The sequence below is a fragment of the Mustelus asterias genome, chromosome 3 (genome assembly GCF_964213995.1).
Source record: "Mustelus asterias chromosome 3, sMusAst1.hap1.1, whole genome shotgun sequence".
NCBI lineage: Eukaryota > Metazoa > Chordata > Chondrichthyes > Carcharhiniformes > Triakidae > Mustelus > Mustelus asterias.
In genome coordinates, this window is record NC_135803.1 from 101,326,989 (window position 1) to 101,343,321 (window position 16,333).

General features: G+C 42.4%; 1 protein-coding gene across 1 annotated transcript in view; it reads left to right on the forward strand.

Moving 5' to 3' along the window:
• Positions 1-16,333, forward strand: part of LOC144484720 (metabotropic glutamate receptor 7-like) — a 664,948-nt gene that overhangs the window by 449,000 nt on the left and 199,615 nt on the right. Inside the window, exon 7 of the mRNA XM_078203160.1 lies at positions 11,477-11,677. Coding sequence (XP_078059286.1) covers positions 11,477-11,677 — 201 coding nt within the window. The remainder of the gene's footprint in view (positions 1-11,476; positions 11,678-16,333) is intronic.

Here is a 16,333-nt window from a genome sequence, read left to right on the forward strand (position 1 = left end):
GGGATGGCACCTCATTTGCTGTGGGCACGTATGGACATTTCTTGCATCTCAACACTTTTGTTTTCTAAGTCTGGATTCCTTCTGGTGTTATGGGAATTTATGGCAGGCGTAAAGGCAGGAATTTATTGCATTAGTAATGGAATCAATTCAGTGGGGCAGTGGGAGGCATGTTTATTGGTTTGATGAAGTGGCTCAGTAGATTCCCCCATGATGTTATATAATCTTCCTGTCTTATTTATACGACTTATTGCCTGCAGCATCATGGGGGGATTGTCTCAAGCATATATGGTAATGTGTATGCACCTGGCACACTCTGGCTCGCAGGTACACAATCTTCTTGCCTCTTTGGCTCGAGACCCCCGAGTTCATATAACTGAGGGCCAAGGTGCACATCACGTACATCATTTCTTTTTCACCTGTGTCAGTTGGTACTACCTCAAGCACATGCGATTTTTCTTGCAATTTTTTGTCGATGACAAAGAGTGGCATAAATAGAAGTGTCTTTCAAACCAATAGCATAGAATCACTACAGTGCAGAAAGGGCCATTCAGTTCAATGAGTCTGCACGGACTCTGACAGAGCATCTTATTCAGGTCCACCCCCCACTACCCTATCCTTGTAACCCCCACATATTTACCCCGCTAATCCCCCAACCCATATCTTGGGGCACCATGGGACAATTTTAGCACTGCAAATCCATCTAACCTGTACATCTTTGGACTGTGGGAGGAAACTGGAGAACCCAGAGGAAACCCATGCAGACATGGGGAGAACATGCAAACTCCACACAGACAGTGACCCAAGGCCAGATTCGAACCTGGCGCTGTGAGGTAATAGTGCTGACCACTGTGCCATCGTTCCACCTGAAATTCTGTTAACATTCACAAGAAATTAGAGCTTTGATGTCATGATCAATGATAGGCTGCAAAAATCTTTCATGTATTTCGCTCTTGCAATAAATTGTGTCTGCGTTCAAGACACTCTCTCTCACTGTCCCAAATGGAACACAGCATTTGCATTTCTATTCAAGGTACATGCAGTCATATAGTCATGCATATACCAAATGGGAATACTACAAATAAAGCACTAAATTAAAAAGTAGAAATAAGCAGAAGTGACCCAAGTTTATATTCTAATCAACATCACTGATTTACTGCACATATTTTCTCCAAACCTCTCTACTGCCTCCAAAGGACCAAGCAGAGATTTTATGGAATATTTTCCACTAGTCTGTAGCTTCAACAACATTCAAGAAGCTCAACACCATCCGGGGCAAATTAGACGGGGCCCATCGGAGATCTACCAGGATATTGCCAAGAACGGGAACTTTAGTTATGAGCAAGGATTGTTTGGCTGGGGTTTTTCTTTGCAATATTGGACACTGAAGAATGTTTTAATTGAGATATATAAAATAATGAGGGACTAGATAAAAGTGGGTTGAAAGAATTTCTTTCTCTCAGCAGAGACATCAATAACCAGAGAAAGAGATTTGAAGTCCTTGGTAGAAGGTTTGGAGGACAGTTGAGCAATTTTTTTCGCCCAGAGGATGGTATGGGTCTGGAATCACTGTCTGAAAGGGCAAGGCAGAAACCCTTATCACATTTAAAAAGTACTTGCATATGCACTTGAAGCACAAGTTTCACGGGTGAAGAGCTGAATAAGCTGGTTAGCCCTTCTTTGGCTGGCATCATCCACCTGATCGGATGAATGGATCAATTCTGTGACAAAACAATCTGCTCGGTCAATATTTCATTCACTGGCTCAAACATGCACTTTCTCCCAGCATTGGTGCTCTGCTGCGGCATCACGTGCAACAGGAGACACTGCAACAATCACCAAGGCTTCTTCGACAGAACCTCCAAAACCCATGACTTCTACCATTCAGAAGGTTAAGATCAGCAGTTGCATGGGAGCATCCATCGGCGCAGTGGCTAGCACTACTGTTAGTGCTACTTTGGAGGAAACCAAAGCAACCCCACCCACCGCCGAGGAAACCCACACAGACGGGAGAAAGTGCAAACTCCACGCAGATAGTCACCCAAGGCTGGAATCTAACCCAGGTCCCTGGTGCTGTGAGACAGCAGTGCTAAGCTTTGTACCATTGTGCCTCCACTATAAGAGGGTGGGATTTTCCAGTCCTTCCTGGCAGTGGATCTTGTGGCCCAGCCAAAAGCGATCCCCCATGATGTGTTCCCTGGCAGCAGAATGGGTGAGCCGCGAAAAGCAACAGACATTGGTGGGATCAGAAGATCCCACTGGCAGCCCATGGTGAGCCGTCTCTGCTGCCAGAAAACACTGTTTTGGGTTGGGGGAGGTGGGGGGGGGTGGGGGGGAGGGAGAGAGAGAGAGAGAGAGAGAGAGGCAGTGGAAAATCTCACCCTCTTAAGTTGCCGATGCAAGTGATGAGTTGCACCCATGCTTTGAGAGGTGGGTTACTCCCTTGCAGCAAACTCTTCCAATTCAAGTGCTACAAAATACCTAAGGAAGGGGGAACCATGAGTCTGGGTTCTACCAAATGAATATGGGGCAACAAATCATTGGCACATGCTCATTGTTGCCTAATGCCCTCAATCAATGAAGCTCTGAAGTTGCTCTGGTCTCCGAGGAAAAAGAAACATGTGGAGACTGTTAACTAGATAAACATCTGGATCTGTCGGACTTTGACTTTAATGTCTGCCAAATACAACCATAATGCAGTATGACCTGGAAAGCACTCCCATGATGTAAAAAAAAATAAACAAATCTTTTAAGCATCAGACAATCAGAGCAAAAACTGGCGGGAAAGAAAGATCAAAGTGTTGATGTCTCCTGAAGATATTATGGCACTCTTGAGGAAGGTCTGGAGAGTGTGACAGAAGCTGAAAAATGGACATCTGCCAGTGACTCTGGGAAGTGTCCAATATTATATACATATTCCTATTTGCCTTGCAAGTTAAGAAGACCGGTTTGTGCTGAGGTTATCGGTGCACGTAGTGATATTTCAATTTTCAGACATTATGCACCGAATATCTATCATTGTGTTCCCTGCACAGTACAACCTGAACCATCTGGATTCCAAAGCACAATTGCACCAAAAGTCACTTACTCAAACAGAACTATAATACAAAGCACCAGCACAGACATGTAGCTCACTACAAGCTGAATGAGCCGCCAGTATAGAAGCATAGTGCAGACTGACTGACTGAAGTTGATGCTGAAAAGCTAATGAGTGATTCCAATGATCTAAACACTGCCAAAGCAGAGTGGCTGACATGGAATCAAATTGTTGAAGCATGAGGTTTATCTGATGTTCTGGCCAATATTGTAGACACGAGGCTGGACAGGATGGCAGTGCCCATCTCAAAGATATTGAAATGATTCTCTGGCTTCCCAGTCATGCGGTGAGAGGTGGCATGCTGTTCATCGGCGGCAACGGGATTTCCCATTGATTGCACCCATGCCCGCTGGGAAACCCACAGCGGGGGTGTGCCGTCGGCTGGACTAGAAGATCTTGCTGGTGTGAACAGCTGGAGAATTCCAGACATTGTCTATTTTATTTGCTGCTCCCAAAGCAGTAACCTCTGGGGAGACTAAACGCAGACTGGGTGAACAATTTGCGCAACACCTTTGCTCAGTCTGCAAGTATGACCCCCAATCTTCCTGTTGCTTGCCATTTTAACTTGGCACCTTGCTGTCATGCCAACATGTCCGTCCTTGGCCTGCTGCAATGCTTAAGTGAAATCCAACGCAAACTGGAGGAACCACCTCATTTTCCAATTAGACACCTTCCAGTTCTTAGAATTTAACATTGAGTTTGGCAACTTCAGATTTTGAACTCTCTTCCATCTTAAACCCCCCCGCCCCTCACTTTTTTTAAAACAAAAGTCATACATAAATTTCCTCAATGCAGACCCAAATCCCCAAACACCCCCACTAACAACCCCACCTTCAAACGACCTCCCGACTGCCCACTTGTCGCCCTGACGATCCACCTGACTATCCACCACCCACCTCCAACTTGTGCTGTGAAATGGGGCATGGTTTCACTTTCCCTGACAATGCTACACTACACCAAAGGAGTCCCAGAGCAGTTACACAGCTCATTTCTCAGCAGGGTGGGGTCAGAAATCTAGGTGAGATATGGGCAGCTCCAGACTAAGGTAAGTAAAAAGGAATGGAATAGAAATCCAATGATGTTTGCCACTCTGTGGGAAGATTAGGCTAAGAGACTCTGCTCCACGAAGCTCTGACAGTTATATCTGACACAGCTCTCCTAGTGAAGGTGGCCTGTGTTCAGAGCCAAATTGATGCCTTGAGACAGATCCATGTGAGCCACTTGGAATGCTCATTAATAATGGACTATGTAGGGCATGAACAGGTTGTCTCTGATCTTGCATTGTCACGGCACATGACAATTAATGCAATTTGTATGTACAGTTAGTTTAATTATAGGTCTGAAGGACCCAAGAAACTGATTATTTAACCTGTCCAGATGAAGCAAGACAAATTTGATGCACATTTTTTCTTGATAAGTAATATTTTAAAGCTTTTTTAAGCCAAGTGTGTCTTATTATAATAGTTATTCTTTTTTTCTTATTAAAATGGCAGGTATTGCTTCAAGCTTTATCTTTTTAATACAGTTTCTCAAATCAATAATTACTGAGCTAACTAATCCCTTCCCACAAATATTAATAATATTAAAGAGACTAATCTGTTCACCTGAAATATGCTATTGCATAAATTGGGCAGCATTGCTTGAAAATGGGCATAGGATTGTAAAATGCCATTAACTTGCACCTATTGATTGCAATATGGCCGTCTTGGTGATGTTCGCTTATTGAATGATCTCTGCATTAAGTGGTTGATAACCATGCTGTTCATTGAGGGAGATGGGGGTGTAGTGGTTATGTCACTGGACTAGGTGGTTAGTTCAGTTGGCTGAACAGCTGGTTCGTGATGCAGAGCGATGCCAACAGCGCAAGTTCCTGTACTGGTTGAGGTTAATCATGAAGGCCCTGCCTTCTCAACCTTGCCCTTCATCTGAGTAGTGGTGATTCTCAGGTTAAATCACCACCTGTCAGCTCTCTCCTTTAAAGGGGAGAGCAGCTTATGATCATCTGTACAATGGCAACTTTACCTTTAGCTAAAGGAGCAGACCTGATGGGCCAAAAGGCCTAATTCTGTTTCTATAATCTTATGGTCTAATACTTTAGAAGGACAAGGGCAGCAGGTGCATGGGAACATGACCACACCAAAGTTCCCTCCAAGCCACTCACCATTCTGGCTTGGAAAAATAATCACTGTTCCTTCACTTTCACTGGGTTAGCACCCTGGAGTTCCCTCCCTAACTGCACAGTAGGTGTACCTACAGCACATTGACTGCAGCAGTTCAAGAAGGCAGCTCAGCAGCATCTTCTCCAGGGCAACTAAGGATGGACAATATGTGCTGGCGTAGCCAATTAAGCCAATGTCCCTTGAAATACTTAAAATAATTCTCCCTCAGTACGTTGGGTGATCTTCTGCTGGGGGGACTGCTTCACCGCCTCCTCCTTCCTCTTCCAGTAGCTTCACCTCAGTAAGATTTCTGTTGATTTGCCCAGTCAAGCTATATTGGAAGGAAATTTCCTATTAGTGCACACATGTCTGAGAACAACTGGTTGAAGCAGAAGCCTTGAAGTCAGCAAAAGGTTCTTCTTCACCTATTGCAATAACTTCTGTGAATTTTTGAAACTTGAAACAATATGGCAAGCACCAAATACTTGCAGTACCAGAAGAATTCAACCAGCGACCAAGCTGTAAATAGTTGATAGTTCCCTTGGTGATGAAGAGTTGGAGGCCTTAAGTGGAAAAGTGAATCGTGTGGAGGACGGAGAAGATCTGCAGAGAGATTTGGACAGGCTGAGTGAGTGGGCGAGGATATGGCAAATGGAGTATAACGTTGATAAATGCGAGGTTATACACTTTGGAGGAAATAATAACAAATGGGATTACTATCTCAATGGAAACAAATTAAAACATGCTACCGTGCAAAGGGACCTGGGGGTCCTTGTGCATGAGACGCAAAAGCCCAGTCTGCAGGTACAACAGGTGATCAAGAAGGCAAATGGGATGTTGGCCTATATTGCGAGGGGGATAGAATATAAAAGCAGGGATGTCTTGATGCACCTGTACAGGGCATTGGTGAGGCCGCAGCTGGAATACTGTGTGCAGTATTGGTCCCCTTATATGAGGAAGGATATATTGGCATTGGAGGGAGTGCAGAGAAGGTTCACCAGGTTGATACCGGAGATGAGGGGTTTGGATTATGAGGAGAGGCTGAGGAGATTGGGTTTGTACTCGTTGGAGTTTAGAAGGATGAGGGAGGATCTTATGGAGACTTATAAGATAATGCGGGGGCTGGATAGGGTGGAGGCGGAGAGATTCTTTCCACTTAGTAAGGAAGTTAAAACTAGAGGACACAGCCTCAAAATAAAGGGGGGTCGGTTTAAGACAGAGTTGAGGAGGAACTTCTTCTCCCAGAGGGTGGTGAATCTCTGGAATTCTCTGCCCACTGAGGTGGTGGAGGCTACCTCGCTGAATATGTTTAAAGCGCGGATGGATGGATTCCTGAGCGGTAAGGGAATTAAGGGTTATGGGGATCAGGCGGGTAAGTGGTACTGATCCACGTCAGATCAGCCATGATCTTATTGAATGGTGGGGCAGGCTCGAGGGGCTAGATGGCCTACTCCTGCTCCTATTTCTTATGTTCTTATGTTCTTAAGCAAGCACGTTAATGGGAGTGTTTAACTTCAATGGTATTTCTGCAATACACGTTGATGGATGTTAACGCCTAAACAAAAATAGCATCCAATGTGATTCACCTCAAAAACGCACCACGGATGCCATTTCAGAGCTCCGAAGACAGTAACAAACCCAATTTCTCACTTGCTGACTCAAGATGGGTCACAAAACTGCTATGTTTCAGATACTGATGGAAAGATTCAAACACTATATTTCTTTTGGTGAAAAAAGAGTGGTTTCTCTCTTATTTCTCTGATAAGCTCTCATCCTTGTAACTGAGGACATTTTTTTGCTTTGGCCAGTGAGTAATCTGCCAGGATGAGGGGGAAGCAAACCTTCCCATTCCGATGTATTGGTGAGAATGTTTGAACCATATGCCAGGAATGCCTGCTGTAAGAGGGCACTTTATATGAATACGGAGAGGACACTGAAGAGATTTATTGGAATGAAAGGATGCAGAATTAATGTGCAAATAAATTTAGAGAAGCTGAATTTTGTTTTCTGCAGTGCAGGTAAGGCCAAGGGGAAATTCAATAGAAATGTTCAAAATCAAGAAGCGTTTCATTAAGTAACTCGTGGAAAATGGTTTTAATGCCTGTAGAGTTGATAACTAGAGGACACTGATAAAATGATTTGTAAACTCGGAGAATCAGTGGTGGCATAAGAATAGTTTTGTGGAACAATTGAATAAGATTTGGATGGCGGTTATAGATTCAAAAATAAATTGGATAGATACTTCAAGGAGAAAAAAACTGCATGGATATGGTGAAAGAGTCGGAGTAACTGAGCTTCTCTTCAAAAGATCTGGAGCAAAGTTGATGGCCCAAAGGCCTGCTTCTGTTCTATACTATACCATGACTCTATTTCTGTGAAAGGGGTTACCAAAAGCCATTGATTTTTTCTTTTGGAGATATTGGGCTGGATTTTGCCATGAAAAGTGAACAAATGTGGACTTGCGTTTGTCCAAAAACATCTTACCACTTTTGCATGACACGTTGCTGGAAGTGTCAGGCATTCGAATGGTGCGGTGCACTCCACAGGGCCTCTGGAACCTGTGTGAACAGGGAAAACAATCGTGCATATCTGTAACCAGTTTTAATGAAAAATCAATATTGGGGCATGATGAGTCTGTAGACTAGGTTCGAAAAGTGAACTTAATGTCAAATTGTGTGCAGAAATTTAGATAACACGAGAAAGAATAGATTAAGAGAGAGATGAAAGTGACAGAAAGAAAAAGTAAGAAAAACCTTTCTTATCTTTATTAACATCTCTTATAATAACTAAAAGCTGGAGGAATGAGACGCCACACTTGTTAAAGTTAATTTTCAGTTTCAGTACCAGAGAGGTGGTTTTCCAGTTATTGAGATTTATGCCATTAACAAGACTTGACAAGGTCCAACATGTTGTGTTAGTATTTCACATTATTTAATATATTTGAATGGGGAGCCAGGTATTGAGATGCTGTTTTTGCACATTTTTTTAGAGGGGTTGTGCATACAGGTGCATGGGAACACTATCATCTGCAAGTTCCCCTCGAAGTCACACACCATCCTGACTTGGAACTATATAATGGCTTCTTCACTGTCACTGGATCAAAATCCAGGAAACCCCTCCCTAATAGCACTGTGGGTGTACCTACACCACATGGACAGCATGGGGCAAAGCCTCAGCCAGTCACCTTGGATCCCGTTTCTCTCTTTTGTGGGGACCACGAATTGGATTCAATAAAAATTTGAAGAAAAAAAATTGAGGTCCACAAGTCTGTAGCATCACAAAGCATCAATAATAACTGTAACTGACAGCTATCATTAATTCCTATGACTGTAATTCGAAGCAGGAGCATAGAGGAAGTTTTAACAGAATCTAAGGAACAATATCATATTGTCATTCACCATCTTTATCTGGAGGCAATACGTAAGTGAATAGTTCATTTTGTAAATACATTTCTGCAAATTTACTGTGCACCTTTGCTCTGTGAAAGTTACTGTTGGGTGTGTGCATAAATAATGATAAGCACTGATGGCCTCTCCATTATTTTCAATACAAAGTTTTTGCCAAGAATTGTCAGAAAGTATTGTAAGAGACACAGCTTTATTACATGCCAACCTAAAACCACCACCTTCAATTTAAAATTTCAGACATTGGAATTTTTTGTACTTGTCAGATCTACAAATCTAAACTGACAGATCAGTTAAGTTAATGAGAATTTTGAAGAACAGAACAAGTCCTATGCGCCAAAGTTCGTGCCCTAAGTCCTTCTGTTTACTCAGTATCCTTGTAACTTGTCTCTATAAAATGTAAATCCATCATCTCCTGATTCTGTTTATACGTCCTCCTCTCGTTAAAACAAATGGGTAGAAGTGGAAATATCTGACATTATATCTGTGTGAATCAGAGACATTCAAGATGGCAAATAGTTGGCACAGACTTTTCCTCTGGAAGTAGTTTGTAATTATTCCATTAATCTCTGCAGAGGATGCTGTAAATGCACAGCCAAGACAATAAGTGTCATAAAGATAAGAGTAGGAAGAAAGATTTGGGTGCAATCCTTGGGGAGAATTGGGCATACATCCTAGCGATTGCAATTGAAAAGTAATCCACTTTTGGAGTTGCTAAGATGTTATCTAACTGTATGTTTATTCTTTCTCATTGAAAATTAATGAAGGAATCTCAAATTTAGATTAGGCGACACTGTTTAATGGAGGTTTTATTGGCTCAGATTTGCTTCTCTCTGACAACTGAGCCTCGTCAATTCGACATAATGTCTGAGACAAAAAGACAGGACATTAACAAATTGTGCTGCCAACTCTGCTGGTTACCAGTTGACTACTACTGAATGACTTCATTCTCTTTTAATTGGTTTTAAATGTTTTATCTGTCACTTCCAAAGCTCTTCCAAAAAAACGCTCTGAATCCTGAAACTTGTCACAAGGCACACATTCAACTTTTATTACTCTTCCACTTTCCTCATACTGCCTTCAATGTGCAACTGTACATTGTCATTTAATGGGACAAATGCAGAAACGTATTTCCAAAATAAACTATTCACTTACGTATTGCCTCCAGATAAAGATGGTGAATGACAGTATGATATTGTTCCTTAGATTCTGTTAAAACTTCCTCTATGCTCCTGCTTCGAATTACAGGCATAGGAATTAATGATAGCTGTCAGTTACAGTTATTATTGATGCTTTGTGATGCTACAGACTTGTGGACCTTAATTTTTTTTCTTCAAATTTTTATTGAATCCAATTTGTGGTCCCCACAAAAGAGAGAAACAAGATCCAAGTTGACTGGCTGAGGCTTTGCCCCATGCTGTCCATGTGGTGTAGGTACACCTACAGTGCTATTAGGGAGGGGTTTCCAGGATTTTGATCCAGTGACAGTGAAGGAGCCATTATATAGTTCCAAGTCAGGATGGTGTGTGACTTCGAGGGGAACTTGCAGATGATAGTGTTCCCATGCACCTGCTGCCCTTGTCCTGTTAGGTGGTATTGGTCTTGGATTTGGAAGGTGCTGTCAAAAGAGCCTTGGTGAGTTGCTGCAGCACATCTTATAGATGGTACACATTGCTGGTGGTGGAGGGAGTGGATAGGGTGCTAAACTAGCAGACTGCTTTATCCTGGGTGCTATCAAGTTTCCTGAGTGTTAGGGATCTACACTCGTCCAGGCAAATGGAAATTATTCCATCACGCTCCCGACTTTGTGCCATGTAGATGGTGGACAGGCGCATGGGAGTGGACAGGCCCAGGTGCATGGGAATTAGGAGATGAGTCACTCTCCACAGGATTCCCAACCTCTGACCTGCTCCTGGAGCCACAATATTTCTGCCACTGATCCAGCTCAGTTTCTGGACAATGGTAACCCTAGGATGTTGATGGTGGGGGTTTCAGCGATGGTAATGCCATTGAATGTCAAGGTGAGATGGTTGTATTCTCTCTTGTTGGAGATGATATTGCCTGGGACTTGTGTGGCACAAATGTTGCTTGCCGTGTATCAGCCCAAACCTGAAGTTTGTCCAGGTCTTGCTGCATATAGCCATGGACTGCATCCTTAGGTAAACATAGAATCCCTACAGTGCAGAAGGAGGCCATTCGACCCATCAAGTCTGCAACGACCACAGTCCCACACAGGCCCTATTCCCATAACCCCATATATTTACCCTGCTAATCCCCCTAACACTAAGGGACAATTTATCATGACTAATCAACCTAACCCACACATCTTTGGACTATGGGAGGAAACCAGAGCACCTGGACGAAACCCACGCACACACGTAGAGAATATGCAAACTCCAAACAGACAGTGACCCAAGGCCGGAATTGAACCCAGGTCCCTGAGGGGTCCCTGTGAGGCAGCAGTGCTAACCACTGTGCCACCCCAAAGTTTTTATGTGAACATTTGATACATTTTATGTGATTAGAATATAGTCTTGATAGAACACTAGATTCCGGCAGCAGTGATGGTGGATTAATGCTTAATGACTTCTTGTTACATTCCCTGCCTACTCTTTTAGGTCTTAATCATTTCAATAAATGACTTGACATTTTTACTAAAATAAAGTGAACCGAGGAATGTCATATTAATAAAAATCTGTCCACTAATATCACTCATTACTTTCAAGGCTAAGGATATTATTTTAATGACCATTTAGGTAATAGCTTTGTAATAATTAATTTGCGCTGTTGAATTTCCATCCCCTGTCACCCTACCCCAGGAGAGGAGAGGATTGGAACACACTCCCAATACCAACAGGAGGGCAAAGTTCAATTTGTGATTGATGCTGTATATGCCATGGCCCACGCTCTGCACAACATGCACAAAGTTTTGTGCCCAGGCTACACTGGCATCTGCCCTGCGATGGACCCGATTAATGGAGACGACCTCCTGGGATACATCCGTAATATACATTTTAATGGTAAGCTTGTTGATTTTACCTTGTTGGAGAAATGGCTAACTTGCTGTTCGTTATTTATGTATTTTTCGATGTTCCATTGCATCAGCATGTAAAAGAAGCTACAAAAATCAAGTGGTCATTTTTGTTTTCCATCGTAACTGTAAATTGAGCAATTATTCTGCAGCAAATTTTGTTTAACTCTCAGGTGCTTCTCGGCACACCTTTAATAGAACAATCAGTGGTTTCTACCCAAATTGTCAAATCAGTAAGCGATTTTGTTACCTCCAGGGAACTGGCTCCATTTAATTCACAAGGAAAGACTCTGGGGACTTAATTTGAGATCTGTGATGCACTTCAAAATGAAATCTGCTTGTCCTTAAAATGAGCTTTATTGCAGGGTAAGGATGGGAAAATTTACCTTAATAACCACCTTTTGATGTTTGGATAGATGTAACCAAAGTGTGCATTGATCCCATTTAATCTTTAAGTGTGGGGAAGATACATTAACTATGTCCCGACTCACAAAAGCAATAGTGAATGGGAAATGGAGTGGAAACCTGTACGTTGGTATTTTAGTGCGAGATTAAGTAAGTTGGAGACTGGTGGGCTGTGCAATGAGACGACGCATCGTTCAAGGCATTTTCCCATGTAAGTCCCGGCAGCAGATGGGGAAATAAGCTGAGTGGTGCCTTGTGTAATTCCAATCTTGGCAAGCATTTTATCAAATTAAAAGTGGAAAGAAATCCAACCTCAGAAAATGCAACTTTCTAGTCAACCTGAAGGTTAAACCCCTTGCTAATCTCTGTCCCGTGCTTTCAAGTTTTCTTTTTACTCCTGGGTCCCAATAATGATGTTGCTGACATTTTCCAGACCTCAGACTAATTTTTTTCAGATGTGTGTGTCAGCTATTGTGAAGCGAAGGCCAACAGGGCACCATATAACCTTTCCCTTATTGTTAAAGAAAAATCAGGGTAGCAGCATGGAATCGAGAGATCTGTTATACAAGTAACATCGCTGTCATAGAAACAGCAAAAAATGAACCACCTGTAACCAAGAATGTTACTGTGACCACTGATGATGAGGTCACTTTGAAAAGAGACCATCGATTATTCATTACAAAGAAAGGCTAATGGACATATGTATGTACCCATAGCAAAACACAACACTTCCAGTAGTCTTTAAGTGCGCATTTACACCACAACTTTGGCTATCAACTAAAGTTGTAATGCTTGTTAAAAATTGAGGCCCAATCTGACTCTGGAGTGAGACTCAGAATCACAGAATTGTTACGGCCCATTGTGTCTGCACCAGCTCTCCAAATGAGCATCACGACTTAGCGCCATTCCTCTGCCTTTTCCCCATGCCTCTGCACATTGTTGCTATTCAAGTAATCATCTAATGCCCTCTTGAATGCCTCGATTGAACCAGTCTCCACTACACTCCCAGGCAGTGCATTTCAGACCCCAATCTCTGGTTGTGTGACATTTTTTGCCTCATTTGCTTCTTTTGTAAATCACTTTAAATCTGTGCCCTCTCATTCTTGATCCTTTTTACGAGCGGCAAAAGTTTCTCCCCAGCTACTCTGTACAGCCCCCTCATGATGTTGAACATCTCTATCTAATTTCTTCTTAGCTGCCTTCTCTCCAAGGAGAACAGTCCCAACTTCTCCAACCTATCCTCGTAACTGAAGTTTCTCATCCCCGGAACTATTCTTATAATGCTCTTCTGCATTCTCTCCAATGCGTTGACAACCTTCCTATAATATGGCACCTAGACCTGTACATGATATTCCAGCTGAGGTCAAACTAGTGTCCTGTATAAGTTCGGCAGAAGTACTTTATGCCCCTATTAATAAAACCCAAGACACTGCATGTTTGCATGTTCTCCCCTTGTCTGCGTGGGTTTCCTCCGGGTGCTCCGGTTTCCTCCCACAGTCCAAAGATGTGCAGTTTAGTTGGATTGGCCATGCTAAATTCTCCCTCTGTGTACCCGAACAGGCGCCGGAGTGTGGCAACCAGGGGATTTTCACAGTAACTTCATTGGAGTGTTAATGTAAGCCTACTTATGACTAATAATTAAACTTAAACTATGTGTATTAACTGCTGTCTCCACCTGTTCTGCATAGATCATCTTCACACGCACCCAGGTCCTTGTGCTCCTGCAACCCGTTTAAGAATTTTACCCTTTATTTAACATTGTCTCTCCATGTTCTTCCTATCAAAATGCATCACCTCACTTCTCCGCATTGAACTCCATCTGCCACTCAATGGGGGGATAATCTCACACCTCTCCTGTTTGACACGGAACATGGAATAGAAATCAAATGTGGGCCCAGGCAAGTATAAAAAGGGTCCCTTGATATTAATAGTCATGGTACATGCATATTGTTAACTGCATGCTAGGTAGCCCTTTGATGAGAGTATGTACCTTGTGGCAATTACAAGGTCTTTCATATTGCTTCTGTTACTCTCTGACAGGAATATTCTGACCAGGAAATAAAACTAGCCAATTAGTACCACAGAAATGAGAGTGTTCCTTTGGATATAACAGATACTTGCAGTATTTGTTTGTAGTTAATTTAAATATTTAGACAGTTTAGGTGAGATCCTCTCCCAGTTCCGTACATTTCTGTATACAGTATTGATCCCCAACAAGGTCAGAGGTACATTGCTATGCTAAAGTACAGCAGCTAAACCAGCAACACACTTTCAACAGAAACAAAATCAAAAGCAAGAGATGAGGAAGTCTAAATTAGAGAGTGTTACAATCCTGGTTAGTGTTATAACTGGACAGGAATATCCTAGAATGGAACCCTTGCTCAAAAGATCGTAACTTTTACTTTTGAATAAAATGTGGAAGGATTAGATTATAATACAGTACTCCTTTACTTCCTCCCTAGCGTCACAAATATGCACAGAATTTAAGGTTAATAACAGATTACAAGGCAAAACTTAAGCTACAATAGTCTCTGTATAAAATGTCCCTTTAAACATATAGAATGGTTGTGCCAAAACACATACTCCACTCTGAACTCAAGTTAGCGTCGATGGATTTCTCCTCAGAACCCCCCCAGATGTTGTCACATGAGAGTTTCCAAACTCCCAAAGAAACATGCTTTAAAATCTTCTTTCACACAACGTTTTCCATCAGTGGTTTGCTGTCTGAAATCCAGTCCAGATTTTCCAAATGACTATTTTAAACAAAATTTCCAGTCCACTTTTAACAGAGTCCAGCCTCCAGGATTTTCAACTCCCCCTTCAAGATTTTGTTGTCTTAATTGTCGTATGAACTGTCCACAATTCATCTATCGATTCCCAGACTGTATGTATATGGCATCAAACCTTTGAATTACCACTGAAGTCTGCTTTCCCGCTTTAACTCTGGTTATTGTAACTGTCTCTTTCAGTCACAACACTTGGTCTGCTTTTCCCTTGAATTCTCCTTGTCCTTTATTCTCTTAATTTCAGTCTTCAGAAGATATTCTCTGTCCCAGTTCACCAGTTAACTGGATGTATCTGGTTCTTTGGGAAGTCTGCCTCTTTGCAGCAATCTTGTACTGTCCAGTCTTTCCTCTGGCTGAGTTGAGAGATATTTGCTCCCCGGTGTCCTGCCTCCAACTGCCCTGGCTTCTAGTTGAACTAAGAACAAAACTACTTCCTACCTTAAAAAGCCCCAAGTTGCTAAGCTACAACTGCTAATTCTGCCAGCCTCTATGTCTTCATGCCATAACCCCCTCTAAGCCAATAGAAACACAGTTGCAACTGAACCAACCCCTACATGTACAAACACCTTTGTCCAGCTTGAATCTAACTAGAGGTTTTGCCCTTCCTTGCATAGAAACAGTAAATTGAACTCACTTAGAACTATACCTTATTTCTAATGTTTACCAGTATAAATATAAATCCCTTAAAGCTACCTTTATTTTTCTAACAAGAGAAAGCAGTGGATCTCTTTTCAACCCTTATCCATTCCTCTGTAAATAGCTGAGTCCAATCAGGAGAAACGTTTTGTGAAGGAACATTCTTAGTTGGTGCACTCAAATAGTGTGGATGTTTGGATTCTGAATCTAGCCAGTAATAACTGTGATTGGTACATAGCTGGACAATTGTTGGGTTGCTGGCGAGCATTTAATTTAATGTCATAGAATCCCTGCAGTACAGAACTACTTCCTACCCCATTTGGGCCATCGAGTTTGTTCTGAGCACAATCCCATGAGGTACTATTCCCGTAACCCCTGCTCATCCTCCTGACACTAGGGTTAATTTAGTATGGCCAATCAACCTAACCCGCACATCTTTGGACTGTGGGAGGAAACTGGAGCACCCTGAGGAAACCCACGCAGACACGGGGGAAAAAGTGCAAACTTCACACAGACAGTGACCCAAGGCCGGAATTGAACCTGGGTCCCTGGCACTGTGAGGCAGCAATGCTAACAAGAATGCCACCATGCCACTCTGGTCATTTGATGCATACCTATCCTCCTTTGAATCATTAGATATCAAATGAAAAACATTGCAACTGTTCTGATGTAGAGGTTGCATTTACATTTTTGATAAATTGATGTGGAGGAGAGGTTAAATGCATTCCTTATGCCAGTTATGCTTAAATCCATTAGGATGCAAGCCCAATTTTATTGACACGAAGTAACACCTTGACCTTGCACTGCCTTGACCAAAT